At 45.4% G+C, this 17,451-nt stretch overlaps 1 protein-coding gene across 1 annotated transcript; it reads right to left on the bottom strand.

The window, feature by feature from the left end:
- Window positions 1-1,858: 1,858 nt before the first annotated feature.
- Window positions 1,859-4,573, bottom strand: LOC149371262 (uncharacterized). The gene has a single exon (XM_089579645.1). The coding sequence runs from the start codon at window positions 4,571-4,573 to the stop codon at window positions 1,859-1,861; it is 2,715 nt and encodes a 904-aa protein (XP_089435771.1).
- Between the last annotated feature and the right edge of the window lie 12,878 nt (window positions 4,574-17,451).

Here is a 17,451-nt window from a genome sequence, read left to right as displayed (position 1 = left end):
CCATCAGCAGTTTTTAATCGATCTGCCTCTCTGTTTTTGGGATTAGTATGGTGTGACGAGTGTATAATGTGGGAGGCAAAACGCCCACATCATAAGCTGCACTGAAAACAGGTGCCAACAAAGCAGGTGCTAAGCTGGGCCTAAAAGGTTTATAAAACTGACTACCCAGACCGCCCGGGCGAGGGGACTGTGGCCCTGCAGAGAATAAATGGCTGATTCCACTTCTTCTAAAGTAACAGATCCCTCGATGACTGCACACTGCTCATCTTGAAGACGAGGAAATGCTTCTTTTAAGCGACTGAAATCGGAAGCACTGATTGGGTTACTGTTACCAACATAGAGCAGCATATAATAGTTATAGAAAGCCCGAAGAATACCTGGCGTGTCAGTGTATGTATCACCTCCGCAACGAATTTCTAAAACCTCCTTAGAAAGAGCAGCCTGCTTGTCATCATTAATCACGCAGCTAAAAGGTTGTTCATAAACGAACCTCCGTGTTCGCGACCTGATCAGGGCATTCTGATATTTTTCTGCGCTAAACTGTTGTAACCGCCCTTTAATATTGTTGATATTATCAAATACAATCTCGGAGCAATTCTTTCCAACTCATGCAATTCGTTCAGGGTGCGCTTGAATTCACGGAGTGAAGGCGCTTCAAGAATGTGATCCGTGATGATGCTTCAATGGCAATATTCTTAACCTCCTGTTTACAAAGATCCCATTTTCAAAATACTGAGAGATCTGCACGTGCCCACGTATCTTTGAAGCAAGCAGCTACAGCGCGCTGAAAATTATCTGAGAGGAGGGAATTATTTAGCTTCCATAGCTCCCACCACGGTCCACGGTTGGAGAAGGGGCCGAGCGTACCTTCCTCAAGCAGAGATACCATGCAGTAGTCTCTGAAAAATATTGGCCTCACCCAATATCCATGCACAGTAAGTAATGTGGCAGCAGAAACATAAATCCTGTCAAGTCGAGCATTCGAACAGGATTGGAAATGTGTGAAATGTATACTATCGCTTTTTAGTGGCCAATGTCAACAAAGTTGTGCTCACAAACTAAGTCGGAGAGAACAGCAGAACTGGGATCACAACGTCCGTGATCGATGCTCATGGTTGCGTACACAACTGAAATCTCCTGTCAGTAAAATTTCCTGATACGTGAGCAGGAGATTTTAGGTAAAAAGAAAAACACTTTTCTCTTGCTGCTTTACAGGCACATACACACAATTAATTCGCCACTGCTGACCCAAAATGGCTACGACTTTTGTACTCTGCGCGTGTAGTGAATGCATAGATGTCTAAGAAACGTACCTTCGAGATATGTACTGAGGGGCGTGCATGAACAAGTTAATTATGAGCATGTAAATTACAGATAATTAAGCGAGTGGCGAAGTACGTTTCCGGTGAATTTCCTTTGTGCATGGCGATCAGTCGTAGCGCCATCATGCGGCAACCACTGAAACCCCAAAACCCAATGTTCGATGATGGTCCAGCAGGTGGCGCGCGTCTATTGAATGCGCAGATCTCTTAGAAACGTGTCTTCAAGATATGTACTGAGGCGTTCATGAATAATTTAATTATGAGCGTGTAAATTACAGATGTTCGAGTTAGGCGAATAGCGAAGTTGTCCGGAACGCACTCAACGTTGCAGACGCCAAGCCGCGTCCAGTTACCCGATGCACCACAACTTTCGCTCTCTAACCAGGATCAACAGTCGTTAAACCGCAGCTGTTTTTTTCACCTATCGATCAAAACAAAAACGTGAGTCAATCGGTTTCTTTATTAATTTCGTAGCACTAACGTGCATGTTGTACGTAAGCGGAACCTTGGGAACAGGTCTGAAGAAACCGGTGGCTCTACCCGACGGTGAATTTTTTCCCTTGGAAAGAGAAGCTTTTCACGGGACCGTCTTTGCCGGCTACTTTGATCCCGGCTGCGCGAAGCGTAGACCGCACAGCCTTCCAGTCCCATTTGCCCTTGGAAAGGACCTTGGCCAAGTTACCCAGCTCTCCCGGCACTCGATACTTTTTCCCTGTCTTGTCGACCTGGACCAGGACACGGAATTTCTTCGGGAATCGCATTTGACGACCTTTGTATCGGAAGCCGTAGAAATTGCTCTCGCCATCGATGTCCAGCTTGGCCCCCATCTTCATGAGAGCGACCACGACCTCGGCAAAGCTGAAGTTTTTGAACTTCTTGTGCAGACTGAGCATCTCCCTAGGTATCCAGACTTTCTTGCCTCGTATCGTCACCTGGACGCTGTCATCGGCACCGCCGACAGGGTACAACTTTCCCTCGAATACGATAGAAACGATGTTGCCTGTGGGCGAGAGGTTCACTTTGGAGCCGTGCGCTTTTAACAATTCGACCAGAATCTTAACTGCGCCAGGTCCGTTACTGCTGGCGTGGGATACGGCTGCTTTTATATCTTGCGGAATTGTAAACGTATTGTTGCTGATATTAATCACGAGTGCAGCGCTAGGCCCGCCTTCTCCCCCTGATTTCATGTTCACTTCGTATTTGATACCGTTAAACATGATGACCAGTTTACTGCCTTTCCTGGCAAATATCACACCGAATTGTTCGAGCTGCCGCATGATATTTCTAATTTGGGGCGGATCCAGACTGCGTACGACTTCTACAAGACGCTCGAGGTCAGTAGGAATCCTGTATCTTTTACCGTCCAGTTTCACAAAGAGCCGCAGCTCAACATGAAGGTCGATTTTGTCAGCACCTTTTTGAATCGTGCGCAGGACGCCGTCAGGTTCAGGAATGAACGTGTATCCCGCCAGCTGCAGAGCCTGCATGAACTCCAAGGGAGGAACTTTTTCCTTCACCAAAAAGTCGACCATTTTCTCGGTTTCCTTCGGCAGAAGAAATTTGACACCGGCGAGAACTACGACGGTCGTGGGCTGCATCTTGATCGGAAACTTTTGGTCATTGAAAGAGAATGCGATAACGGCATTGTCTTTGTTGCGCACTGGGATGACGCCATAGCGACTGTACAGAATGGACACGATCTGGCTGGGCATGTTTCTTTTTTCGAGCTCGACGATGATCTTGGGTAGTTCGTAAGGCACTATGTACACCTTGTTGCCCAGTCTGAAGCGAAGGTCCAGCGTGACTGGGAATGGGATGGCGACTCGATTGATGACAATGTCCAAAACGACTCCAGTCTTTTTGTCCACATTCACAAGGACGTTGGCGCGCTGAAGAGCCGTAAGGATCGCGCCGACCTGCAGACCTACGGGGTTCTTGAACATTGAGTCCAGGTCGGAGGGAATGTCGTACTGCTTAGCGCCGACAGTGATGTGCACGTGAGGTAGACTCTTGATATCATAAGGCTTGTTTTGGTAAGTTGCGCGAAGGGCTGCTCCGCCTGAAACCTTGTCGAAACGCACACCGAGTACTTCTAGGATCACTTGTACTTTGAAGAACTCGGCTGGCTTGTCTTTAACGAACGTGAGCAGTATACCAATGTCCTTCGGAAGGATGAATTTTTTAGTGCTGACGACGACTTCAATATCCAAGGCCCGCCGGAAGTTTTCTTTTTGTCCAATCACTTCAAAGCCGGTCACTCTGCCCGTTTTGTCCAAGGAGAACTTGGATCCAAGCTGGTGAAGCACCGTAACCAAGATCGTAAGCTCTGCCGTGTGCTTCGAAACGTAGTTTACGACTTTGCCGCTTTCCTTCGGCAGGTGGAATTCCCTGTCATTTATTGTAATAATGAAGTCCACCTCAATTGGCTTCGGAAGCGGGATAACGTTCGCACCAATGGTGACATTGTGGACCGGTTTTCTCATGTCCGGGAACTTGACGCCTAAATTCACGAGGATTTCATAAGTGGCTGCAAAGTGGTTGGGGAAGTTCAGTAAAAGTTCCAGGCTGGCGCGAACAGTATCGTTGATGCCCTTGGAAACAGGCGGGATGGTGACAATCTTATCCACTTCTGGGACACTAGTTTTTGGCTTTGGTGGGACCGGTACCGAAAGAGAAGACTTCTTTGGAGTCGTCGGCTTTGCTGTTGGCTTAGGCGTGATCTTCGGCTTGGATGGGGTTCTCGGCGTGAGCTTCCTAGGTGTAGATTGCCGTCTTGTAGTAGTGGGCTTTGGGGTTACGATGCTCGGCGGAACCTTCTTAGGTGTAGCTGTCGTCTTTAAGGTTCCGGGCCTGGGCCTCGGCGTGACCTTTTTAGTTGCCTTAGTGGTCGGCCTGCGGGTAGTCAACCGTGGCCACTGTGACACAATCTCCAGGACAATGTCTTTCATCTCTGGGTATTTCTTGATCACTTTTTCGATTTTCGACTTAACATTCTTCGGGACAAAGACCCACTCGACGCCAATTCGCACCCTAACATTATCAGCGCCCGGCTTCTCCTTGAGCAGCCTGTACGTGATATCGGCGAGTACTTCGGCCCTCGGCCCGCTCTCGGTGGACACCGTGTGGTTGTGCACGTAGATAACGCGCGTCGCGCAGTGTGCCGGGCAAGATTGCAGCTTTGCTAGGCCCGTCTCCACTGCTGCCCAAAGCAGGAGCAACGAGGCAGCCGGGACCACAGCGAGCAAGTGCATCGTTGGGTTCACTAATGCTGCTGATTTTTCTGCTTCTGCCGGTTGTTTGTGTTCTTGCTTGGACGGATCCCTTCGTTTCCACCGTGTCCTGAGAAGGAGAGAAACGAATCGTTGTTGACACTGTTTTTGCTATCGTCATCACCAAAACACCATCAGACCACCATCATCATAATCATCATCACTCACTACCCGGTCAAGCTCAATTCAAAATGCTATACTAGTTGTTTGCTTCACTGTACATGCCCAATGTATATTATTTTTTTCATGCTTGCGGCAAGCCCAAAGCTGCTCGCCACGTAGTCCTGTCTTCTAGCTACGGATTGGTGTCAATAGTTAGTTATTTTTGTTAATGATTCGTACCGGCGACTGCAGTTACATCTCAACTTAATTAAAATCGGTTTCAAGCAGCCAGCAAACAAGGTTCAAAGCAAGGTTACAGAACCGGCGCTCTTTTTTATTTTTTTGACCGCTTAAAATTATCTCCTTCGTCCGAAAATGGGCGCGAAAGCTCGCTTTTGTCCTTCAATATCTAACTGGGCTGGACAGCAACCAGTAGCTCCCGGGCGCAGTTTTCTGCCTTCCTTCTTCTAAACTACCATATGTATGTCCTCCTCCATATGTATGTCCTTTATGCCATCAAGCGTCACATCTGTTAATTCTTTGCTTTTGGAATTGCACCTTAATTTACATGTGCTTTTCAAATTCACTCACTCCATCTTCCTTCCTTTTTCAGTATGAACGCGCTTGAAATGAACGTAGCCAATACAAATAGCGAACGTTTCAAAAAAATTGTTTCAGTGCTCAGTAGTCTTTTGCCTTTCTTTTAGTGCACTCCTTTTCTTAACGGAGACCTTAGAAGAGGCACTTGAAAGAACCGTGAGAACAGCGCCTTTCAATTTTTGGTCTCAGTAAAGATAGATTCTATAGCTCTTTATGGGTACGTTTATGTTTTTTCTGTCAGCAAAAGCGGCATTTATTACTGAGATGACCTCATTTAAAAAATTAACTCGCCATTCGATTGAAGCTCGCAACGTCTACACCGAAAACGACTGCGTGATCCCCGTCTAAAGGGAACGGTACTGTAGCATAGCCTCCGGAAAGAAATCTATCCATGCACAGAAGTTTACTTGCGAAATTGGCGGTTTAGGGGGGCAAGTGAGTATCATTTCTTTGCCTCTTATAGCGTAGGAAATCTCCGTTTTCAGTGAAACTCTGCCGAAAATACGATAAAGTCGGTCCGAAAATACGAAATTATGACAGGTTTTTCTGTAAGATTGCGAAGTTTTCTGTTATCGCGACAAAACTGGCTCTGTGGTTACGACAGGGGTCTGCACAATGCTGCAGAAACTCCTGTTGTCAGGACAGAAGTTTCTGTCCTCAGGTCCCAAATTACTGATGAAAAATTACAACAAAAGTTACAACAAAAATTTGTTGTTTTTTTTTCGATACAGAAGTGGCATCTTTACCATAAGAATGCGGTAATAAATCTGTATAAGCCAACATCATGTTGTTCTCACTGACCGTTTAAGTAGCTGAGGACTCATTTTATTTAGTTTGCTTCCGGAGCAGCCGCTTGTACGGCGGTTCAATTTTCACGACTTCATTTGTCGCTGGTTTATTTCTACGCGTTTTCTTCATGTCAGTGTTGACTGCACTACTTCGCAATTTTTGTACACTCTTTGTTTGGCTTTGTTTCTTTTTTTACAGTTCGAAATGGTTTTTCGGTGATTGATAGGCAGTCAAAATGCATAATGCGCTGTACAACTTTTCTTTTTGTACTATTTCAGTGCAGAGAATCTTTCGCTGTGTAAAATACGTTATGCTTCGCGCAGCGTCTAGCCGATTTCTATATTTTTATTGTATCCTTTCTGCCTTTTAAAGAACACTATAATCTTGCACTCTTTACTGTTATACTGTTTTAGGTGTGATTCTTATCGATGCTTAGGCCTGTCCTCAAAATTAAAAATTTAATAAATCACAATTTATAAGTTGATCCTACCTTAGCTTTCCAAAAAGGAGCATCTATCTAATGCTGTGTTTTCTTAAGGCTGCGCTATCCTTAATTAAGTACATAAAAAAGAGTGCGCATGCACTTAACTTAGTGAATTATTGTTATATAGTCGCTTAACGCCAATAAATATTAGTCCGTTGTGCTTTAAGCGGTGCTGGCTAGGCAATATTATTCTTATTTCTTTTACTCGCCCATCCGAAATTTTCTCAGTAGAGAGTACTCAAATGGGCGCATAGAGGTAGCACTGGTCCGAGCCTGTCGCATCAATACTAAAGTTAGTAAGCAGCTAAGAAGGCGACTGCAAGAGTGGCGAATCACTTGTAGGTGGCATCTGCCCCTAATGGGGCTAAGAAATGTCACATGCCGCAAAAATTGGACCGGCGAAAGAAACGGAGGCAACAGAAAAATAAAAATAATGGCAACAAACTGCTATCTAAACCAGCGCATTTTACCTTCGCTATCTTGGTTCTATGACGACAGCAAAGCGATGCTGATCTTCTGACCAAGTCATACATGTCAACTGGACGATTGGCTAACAACTGAAGCCCCTGAATTTAGCAAGCTGGGTTCAAAACTTGAGCCGACTTCTTTGGCCGCAGTCAATTGACAACCCAAAAAAAGGCCCCAGACACTAGTAGCAGTTTCAAAGGTGAGACCAGACGTCCTATCAAATGCTTACCCACACGTGACTCACTCCTTCATCCACTTTGCAAAATAGACGCACTTATTTCTCCTAAATAAAAACAATTGGGTAGCCTTAGCCACAATATGCTCTACAAAGTTGATGCCGTACATGAATCCATTCTCCATTTATAAAGGCTACCCAGATATAACGATGAGTAGGGGCTATTTCTAGCAGGTAAGAAATTTGCCTCAAAGAGGTAGTTAGACGTTAGGTAATCGGGAAAAAGTTGCCTACGTTAACCCAAAGATAGAAAGAAATCCGGGAAAAGCGATAGCAGATAACATGATTTATCGAAAGAAAATTCCATAGGCTTTCACTGCCACGTACCTGAAAAAAGAGTGCGCAAAAATTTGACGTCTCGTTGGCGCTGCACTCCACGATGACAAAGAGTACCCGACGAGTGCCTTTCTAAACTTAACGTGCGAATTCTGCCGTCCTTTTTTCCACCCAAAACGGCTGTTGTAGGCGACATCAGGAGTATTTTTTGCATACTGAGCCTCTAGAGCACAGCCTCTTTCACTTGCTTGCCGTCTTGTCGAGACAGCATTTTCGTGGGCAGTGCAGTTTATTCGTGATACCTGTTCACCCGAACGAACGCTCGAGTGCCGGCATCCAGAACGATATTCCAGAAGTCTTGGAATTACGTTATTGCTTCGTGTAAATTGTGTGATCGACAGGATTCACTAAATAGAAAGATTGTTACCCCGTTTAGGTTGCACATTTTTTGTTACGCTATGGAACTAAGATACGTCATGTCTGCAAATGCTCTTTTCTTCCTGTATGTAAATCACTTTCTGATATTGCCCCGTAAGCGGTGCACAGCCTGTGCACGCCAGCGTACAAGACGGCGACCCTTGAATGACCACACTATAGGCGTATCGCAATGGCCGCCTCTTGGTCAGCCTTTAGATAGCCATTCATTTTGTGAAACACTTCGATATTCGATCACTTCAGGAGGGAAATGCAGGTGAGGCAGAACTGCGTTACTCATTCTCCTATTTAATATGAATATGCACGAACTGGGGCATCCATCGAGTGTGAGACACTTACTGCGCCTTTCCTTTTATTGTTAGTAATAGCTGCAGTAGCGCCGTAGTGTAAGTAGTAGTAATAGTGGTAGCGTGAAATAGTAGTAGCAACAGCAGCTGCAGCAGTTATAGTAGAAACAGTGATAGCAGCAGCAGCAGATGTAGTAGAAGTAAAAGTAGTAGTATGGTTTGGTTTATTGGGGTTTAACGTCTCAAAGCAACTAAGGCAATGAGGGACGCCGTAGTGAAGGGCTCCGGAAATTTCGACCACCTTGGGTTCTTCAACGTGCCCTGACATCGCACAGCACACGGGCCTCTAGAACTTCGCCTTCATCGAAATTCGGCCACCGCGGCCGGGATCGAACCCGCGTCTTTCGGGTCAGCAGCCGAGCGCCGTAACCACTGGGCCACCACGGCGGGGCGAAAGTAGTAAAAGTAGTAGTAGTAGCAGCAGCAGCAGTAGTAGTAGCAGCAGTAGTGACAGTGTTTGCTTTCATCTTCACGTCTTTCAAGCTTGGTTTCGTAATATCATTGAAGAACAATGGAGCCCCATCAGCTTCAACAAGAGCCCTTCTATGAAACTGTTGCATCTCAGTTGCATGTTCATGCACCCCACTACAGTCTGCAGCAATGTACCACGTGACCACACGGAAAAAACTGTGAGAATGAGGCATAAGCAGGGGATCTGTCGGTGTGGCAAGGAAGATCAGGTACGATGGGAGCGGGCTGGAAGCTTTAGAAGAGAAGTTAAGTGTAACTTACTGTAGAGTAAAACGAGCGACAATCCGACGTCGTGTACCACGACATGCGCTTGTGAAGCAGCAGAAGCGAGTAGCGATCCAGCGACGATGGTAACCGAGGGGACATCATACACCGCCATTTTCATACAACTAACCAGAAGCACCCGAGGCTCTAGGTTTCAGTGCGGACGCCACAAATGGGTGTTTCTTTCTTTTACTCTTGTTGGGGACTTTGGGAGCGTTAAGACCAAGAAAGACCATTTCAAAATGGCGGTGAAAGACAGGAGAAACCTCTTTTATATCCTATTATTCATTGAAAGAAGGAAAAGAGGTTATTTACCACATTTTTGCTCCGTATTGATGGAATAAACTTCGAGATCCGTGCGGCAACCCGCATTGGAGCAATGCGAAAGCAAAACGTCCAGATACTATATCGGCGCCCGTGGCTGTTCTGACGTGCATGTAATATATCGACGTCCATCACTCTTTTAACGCCAAAATGTATTTTTTCGCGTTTTTCGCGTTTAATTAAACAACTAATTAAATCTCACAAAGCAAATTATTCCCACGGCAACATTTTACTACACACTATCTGTCAGAATCACGCTTTCACACATTTCTCTTAAGAGAACAACGTAATTGTGCGGACAAAATTGCGAACACTTTTTGCTGGCGTGACAAAGCCATATAACGCTCTCGCATAAATAAATGTTTCCACACGTGAGTAACCCCGCTTGTTAACCTTTCCAGGCATATCATTGCCATGTAGCCCATTTCGGCAAAAAAGATACCTGTGAAAGCTTCGAGAAGCCCAACCAAGGACCACTTATCGAAGAATAGACTGGAGAACATTATCATATATGTTTGGTGATTGTTTCCCTATAGTGTGCAGTTCGTTTTCTTTTCACTTGAAGTCAATTTTGCTATCAACGTGAACAAATGCCTCGCGTATGTTTTTCTTTATGTCATGTGTTGCTGCTGATAGCACATTATGTCGTTGGCGTTTAGGAGCTACTTTAAACGTACGTGAGGGTGTGCGGGCACATTTTTATGTAGAGTTTAAATTGGATTATGGAATAGGTTATTGTGCGTGTCTTTCCGTCGAGGTACTTTTGTGACAGAGCCGTCGAGGTACTTTTGTGACAGAGCCGTCTCATGATATTTATCAGAACTCTCGAGAGTGTTGTGACCTAGATAGCTGTCCATTGAACAAGAACCTCAACTAATGGTTTTCAGTTGTCTCTGTCCGCCGCCAGCCATCGCCGCCTTATCTTCAATATTTCCTGCTATTTTATCCTTCCCTATCAATCGTTCTTTCACCCCAACAGACCGTCAGTTATGCGAGAGCCGCTGCGAATGTCCTGCAGAGCTTCATATTTTCTCATCGATTTCAGCCTCGATATCATCAAATCCAGTTGATTCTGTATCAGGATTGTTCTTCTTGTCTGTCGAGCTGACCACTGATACTTTCTGCTTCCCGGCATGCTGCACCTTACCCTTGAGACATTACAAACTATACCCCAACCTGAAGTAGAACTGATCAACTGATCATGATACGGCTAAACGCAGTCGATGCTCCTTGAGTCGTTTACAAGCACTCTTCTTTCGTGTTTTTTCACTATATTCTAACTAGATAAATATTATCGCTTTTTCCCGTGATAAGTGTAAATGTCTTGGCCTTTCTGCTATATGGGCTGCTTGATGACTGAGCTACGTTATCACATGTGCGCAACCTTAACGCGCTGCGAGAGCATCCTGGCGTTACTCGGGCAGGAAACACGCAGGTCTTGGCATGGAGATTTCGAAAACAACTTTCCGGTGGTTCACCAGCCCATGCAGGCACAAGAATGGGCAAGTCGCTAGAGTGTACTGATACGGCCGTGCATTTTTTTTCTTTGCGGACTTCCTAGCGGACTTGTACGACCAGCTTCGTCACAAGCTAGCTGTCAATTCTGCCTCATGACGAATCAAGCTTGTTGCGTGTTTTATGGCACTCTGCTCTATGTTTAAGGAGAGTAGGGTTCGCCCAAAGCATTTTTTTTTTGTTTCCGGACAGATGGCTGTGGACATAATTTGATAGTCATCTAAGGGCCACGGTTTCAGTGGACATACTTCGATAATCATGTGTGTTTGTGAGTGCTCAGTGAGTGTTGAGTATGTTTGATGTCACCTTTTTTTTTTCTTTCGCTCTCTCTCTTTCACCCTCTTCTTTCACCCTCATCTGGAGTAGCATGCCAGACCTATAACCAGGCAGACCTCTCCATTATTCATTAAAGTCTCTCTCTCTCTCCGACAGATGGCAGCATAGGTAGTAAATGACCAATCTGGTACCATTTTTTAAAATAAAAATGGGTCCGTTATGTGTTAATACTTCACGACCGATGACACAACCTGTACGGGCGAGACCTGCAGAATCTAGTCGCGCCTGACTTCGGACTTTTCACTTGAACGCCATGATTTATAACTGGATGCTAGTGCGCAGTGGAGGATGCGGCGGCGTAGTTTGTCATTTATACTTAATTGGTGTTCATGGCCTCAAGACATTAAAGAGGATGATTGTTTGAATGGGAAAATGTCTGCGGATGTAATCAAGTCCATAAGAGATCGACGATGATGCCAAAAATGAGTAAGTTGTCCATCGAGAAACCCATGTGTGCTGATGCTGGATTCTCGTTCCTCTCAATGTGGGGGTCGTGGGTGTCGGCTTCGACTTCGGTCTGTCGTTTACTCGCAGAATATCGGCGAGAGTAGTTCGCGTAAATACGCAACTAAGACCCAGGCGGCGGAGCTAGGCGAGACCCAATTCTCGTCAAGAAAACTAGAAGCAAAGTTCTGCCTATTCGCTAGTGAGGGTGTTCCAGAGCACATCGAAGCCTGCAAGCATCTACCGGATGAACACAACGTTGCTGCCGCTGAAGTGACTGTATTAACTGGCGGGGATGGAGCCGTAGAGATTTTAGTTCGGGAACAGCGTATACCACTGGGCAAGCAACACCTCGTGCGTGCAGTGCCAAGCGCAATGTGTTGACTAAACACGAGCCTCGCTTTCAAATTGCGACCGAGGCAGGCAACTTTTTTAGGCCCCGCAAGGTGCATTTCGTGCAATATAGGGCAGAATTATCGACTCAGATGAGTACGGCATTTTATTTCATAATATTAGGAGAGTAGCTGCTAGCGCTTCAAGTTAGGGCAACAGCTGGTATCTTTCAAGTTGCGATGTTAGGCGAAAAACCAACAGGACTGCTCTAGCGCACAGTTAAAACGTAGTGTGTCTCGGATACACTACACACCTTACACACGTAAGGTGTGTAAGGTGTGTAGTGTAAAACCTTACACACGTACTATACTGTGACTTTCGCTTTTTCATTTTTTTTGTCGCCGTAGCCTGCACTCTGTGCTTTGCTGTTTGCGTGTGACTTTGACTGTGATGTGCGTTTTGAACCCTCTTTTTTTTCATTTCAATTGTTTTTTTTCTTTGGGGAATCTAGCTTCTTTTCATTTCTTTTGAATTGGCATTAAGTCTGGCAAAGTGTTGCTGGTCGAAGCTCCCTCTCTCTTTCTATTTTTTTTTTGCATTTTCGGAGAGGAACAATAAAAGAGAATAGGAATGGCAAGTACTGGCTTTCCCCCGTTGCGTTCTTGCAGTTGCTGCATTTTCGTCGAATTCTGCCGTCGCGCATGAGCGGGTGGCGAATGTGTTTTTGTTAGGGGTGTGCGAATATCAAATTTTTCGAATACTAATCGAATACGAATACTTGATTACGAATATCGAATCGAATATCAAATAATCAAGGACAGACGCATTTAACCACTACAAAACTTTTATTTGAGCACCCAGGAACACCACCGTTCAACTATCGATGATTAAATGAACACAAAAGGTGTGTGTGGCTGCACAAAAAGTATCAAAGCCTCGAACATTATTCTTAGAAGCCGTGTACTGTGCGATGTCAGTGCACGTTAAAGAACCCCAGGTGGTCGAAATTTCCGGAGCCCTCCACTACGGCGTCTCTCATAGCCTTAGTCGCTTTGGGACGTTAAACCCCATAAACCAAACCAAGCCATTATTCTTAGAAGAGTGGAATTATCAGAGAGGTTGGCTAGTACACAGCATTAAGGCTAGCTTGCCATCAGCACAAAAGCGCATTGCTGGGATGAACATAAAAGGTTGTCGTGAAGGTTAACCAGCTGCTACACATGGTCAGGCAGAAGTAGTTCCCTTCTAGCTGAAACGACTCCTCCAGCCACAGAAAATGCCCTCTCACTTGGCACTGACCAGGCACGTATTGCGAGGTGCTTCGTGCACAGCTCTGACTATAGCAGCTTCCCAGGTATAGCCGCAAGAAAGCTCACCAGCGCAGTCAGTTACAGCACGGCCCTAGGAGGAAGGAAAAATTTTCCTTCCTCGAAGGAAAAATTCGAAGGAAAAATATTCCTTCATCCATGCACATTGCTCTGGGCGCCGCCATGTTGTTACGTCTCTGTCAATAGGGCTTGCGGAGCGAAATGAACGCCGGTGCTCACAATGAATATTCGGCTAGATACGAATATTCGCGTCGGGTTGAATACTCGAAAGAACACGAATACTAGGATTTCGAATCGAATACGAATACTAAAAATATAATATTCGAAATATATTCGAAAATTTCGAATATTCGCACACCCCTAGTTTTTGTTTTGGCTAGCTAGGTGGCTGGCTTACGACAAATCTTCTAGGGTGTATGCAATGTGTTGGAGCAGGCTTGAGCATCTCGTCGTTTGTGGGAAGAGTCCAGAAAGCATTCGTCCTGCAATCGATCTGTCGCACGTTTGTGGCTCTGGCCGCCCGCATGAGCGTAGATTGTTTAGAGCACACCACTCTGCCTCGGCTGAATCCACGGACCTCCCTCAACACGACTTATGTGTCACGTCGTCGCTGGCTGCTATATCGCGGCGGTTTGTACTGCACAGGCGCGAAGCATGCCACGCTGTGCAGTCATCTCAGGATGTCTTCTCAATCTTTATTGGCGTTTAGAGGCCAATAAAGATTTATTTTTCTTCTTTGGAACATTTAGTTATTTTTCATTTATTTTGAATTGGCGTTAAGCCTGGCAAAGCATTGCTGGTCCAGGCATCCGCTCTCTTTCTTTTATGTTTTTTTACCTCTTTTTTGAGAGGACCAATAAAAGGGTAAAAGGGCCTTTAGAGGCGCTTGCGGCGTCTTGGAGACGACCTGGTGCGAACGACCTGTGTGCTGTATTGGGTCACTTGATCGCGGGCCTTTGATGTTGACTATGGTATAATTACTCGTAGTTAGCAATGTAGAAGCTAGAAATGGTTCGAGGAATTCCCGTGCATATGTACTAAACTACATCTCTAAAGTCAATGAACAAAGTGTTCTACCGAAATCTGCAAGAGTCCTTGTAACGGCGACAGATAAGACGTCATCATCAGTCTAACAAGAACAAAGTGAGTACGGAACATGGAGGTCAGTGCTCTTACTCATAGTGAACAGTCAACGCTACCAAATAAGTACAGTTTTTGCCACAAATATTCAGCCCACAGCGTGACTCGAACCAGCGGCTTCCGGGCCGTTCCGTGGAGCCTTTGTAATTCTGTGTGAGTTATAGATTGTTATAAAAAAAAAAAAACAAAGAAGGCATATCTCTCTTCCTGCAAGCCCTAAAGATGCCATAGATTTTCGAATTCTAGTGTTTTTCTCAGAACTCATATTTTTCCAGACTGCTTTGAAAGCGCTGAAGGAAAGAATTATATTTATATCATTTATATTTTTTGTTGTGTTTGATTTTATTTCTAGCTTGTATATGACATATTCATTTCGATCATATTTGGATTGGTTTATTCTTGATTATATTTTGCTGTGAAAGGTCGTTCTTTATTTTTATAGCCTTTGTTTATTTGTTTGTTTATTTGTGTCTGTTTCTTATTTTTATGTATGTTGCCTTTTCTAGCTGTTTTCTTTTCCCGCTGTTCTCGCTGTTTTCATGTCCTCGCTTTTTGTTACGCTTTCTGTTTGCTATCACCCCTCTGTCTAAAGCAAAGGCCTAGTTGATACGTCTTTTTTTCTATCGCCTTGACTGCTGCAATCCTTCACTTTATTATTTTCCTTTGTGGAAAATGAATGTACATTTATTTTGTGTGTCTATGGTCCACCAGCACCAAGACCTTAAGGTTGTTCCTGGGCACCGAAAATAACGATTGATTGATTGACTGATTGATTGATTGATTGATTGATTGATTGATTGATTGATTGATTGATTGATTGATTGATTGATTAATTAATTAATTGATTGATTGATTGATTCTGAAACTAGTAAAGCAAGCTAAATTGGGCGAACAATGGCACAAAGGAAACTGGGAAATCTCTCGACAATACGACGGCTCATCTCACCCGACCTCAGCCGACGCGGCGGCGACGACCTTTCCCCTCCTCTTCCACCCCCCACTTCCCCTGCCCCTTCCCCTGGTCCTCAAGAGTGATGCCACTAACCGGCCAACATACGCCGGGACCAGCATCCTCTCCCCAGAGTATTTCATAGTAACAACCACCACCACCACCACCATACACCGTGCAGATAAATCGAATCGCGTTCCAAATGTGACAGCCTTTCTCGATATGTCGCTCTGCGCTCTGCGTTTTGTTTGGGCCGTACGGACTGTGGTATACCTCTGCCCCAGCGTATTCGCAGGGCATTGCGTATGCTCTGCCACTCTACTTCTGCCGCTGCCGTCTACGGCTGCCGACACAAAGGACGACCCCTGAAATCTTCCTCGAGCTCTATTACACCTTAAAATTACTCATGACAAAGCCTTTCAGGGTGCTGACAGCTCATCTTGCCAACCGCTGCCAGCCCAAATAGCACCTGTAAAGCACCGTGGAAGTCTTGTTTTGGCCATACTACGTCCAAAGGTAGCCCGACACGATGGCGACAATTTCGACATTGCGCTTCGCGTACATGCCGTGGCGCCGGTAGCCAGTCTTTGCAGGAGGCCGCTTTCCGTCTGTAGAAGTAAAGGCGCTGCTCGGAACGTAGTAGTGTTGACAGGTTCCGAGTTTTTGATGCAGGAAGAGCTTCTTGATCACCAGAGCAATCATCGCCAGCTCTCTCTCCGATGAATCTCTAATTATTTCTGACGTACGCCAGCTGTGGACATCCTATCCCCGGGAATTTCGTAATTTCGCCTCTCCTCTGGACTCTGGCGTCCCGTACTGCATTTTTCGTGTCTTGGAATGCACTTCAAAGCCATGACGTACCATCGATTAACCGCTGGACATTTCCTTTCCTGTCCATTTCATCATCTTTATTTGTGCTGAAATTTTAATAACTCGTGCTTTTACATATGTCAAGATCAATCACTCATTATACGGACATATCGGAAGCGAAACTGCTCGCAGTACCCGTGAATCGGAATGCTTCCTATTGTTTTGCTCAAAAGAAAGAGGTTAGCAGATTGTACCGTCCCTTGCGGCTTTCCGATTAAATATTCAGCGATTCTCCAAATGTTCAGGGCCACCGTGAAAAAGCAAAGGGTACAAGGCTTCACAGATAGTTTGTTGCGCAGATCACAGGCGGAGCATCCATTTGCCCATCTTCAGAAACTGGCCACAGGTTATGCACGGATTTCAGTTCGCAGTTTCTTAACCGGCGTAAAGAACTCAGGCTTCAGCATGAATATCGATAAATTTTTATTCCACACTGCATACCCCCGCTTTCAACCCTATTCGATCTCTGTGTTGTTCGGTCTCTCTACCGTGTTCAAAGCGCCCTGTATCTCCTCCATGAAGCTCTTATACGCCATCTATATTGTTAGAAGGTCATTAGGCATAATTACTTTTTACATCGCAAAGTTAACACGGACACCTTTTCCTCCAGACGTACGTTTAGTTCACACATTAACCGAAATTACGCCGCTTAGCAATGAGGAACTGAGGTACGCAGGCAACAGTGAGTCCAGCATCGCTCGTTCACAAGTATCACTGCTTTTTATCAAGATCTGGAGCGACAAGAATATCATTGAAAAGCTTCATTCGAAATTAGGTCATCTTTCTAAGTGCCCCGAAGCCTCGCCAAGTCGATACGCGCCAAACACACCCGATTTCACGGACAGCGTTCCAAGCCGGTTGCACCGAGAGCCAGCGGCGACTTAAAAAGCCATCGACACCCCGTGGTACAGTGCGCAAGCCTTACAGGAGACAGCCAAGTTTAGGTGGAGCCCGCCTGATCGCGGAGAATAATGGGGAGGTTTGTCAGCCTCTTTAAGCGGATGCAACTATCCGCCGGCACATGACGACACAAAAGCGGCCATAGGGGGAAACAATTACAGTTACATGCGACGAGGCTTTTAGCTTGCCTGACGATTATGCCGTGCATCACACTGCTAGCTTCATCACAGTTGTGCGTCTTCTCGTTTTC

This window comes from Amblyomma mixtum, chromosome 1 (assembly GCF_055824585.1).
Source record: "Amblyomma mixtum isolate Tamu chromosome 1, ASM5582458v1, whole genome shotgun sequence".
Taxonomy (NCBI): domain Eukaryota; kingdom Metazoa; phylum Arthropoda; class Arachnida; order Ixodida; family Ixodidae; genus Amblyomma; species Amblyomma mixtum.
The sequence above is the reverse complement of the archived record's forward strand: the minus strand, read 5'-3'. Positions and strand labels throughout refer to the sequence as shown.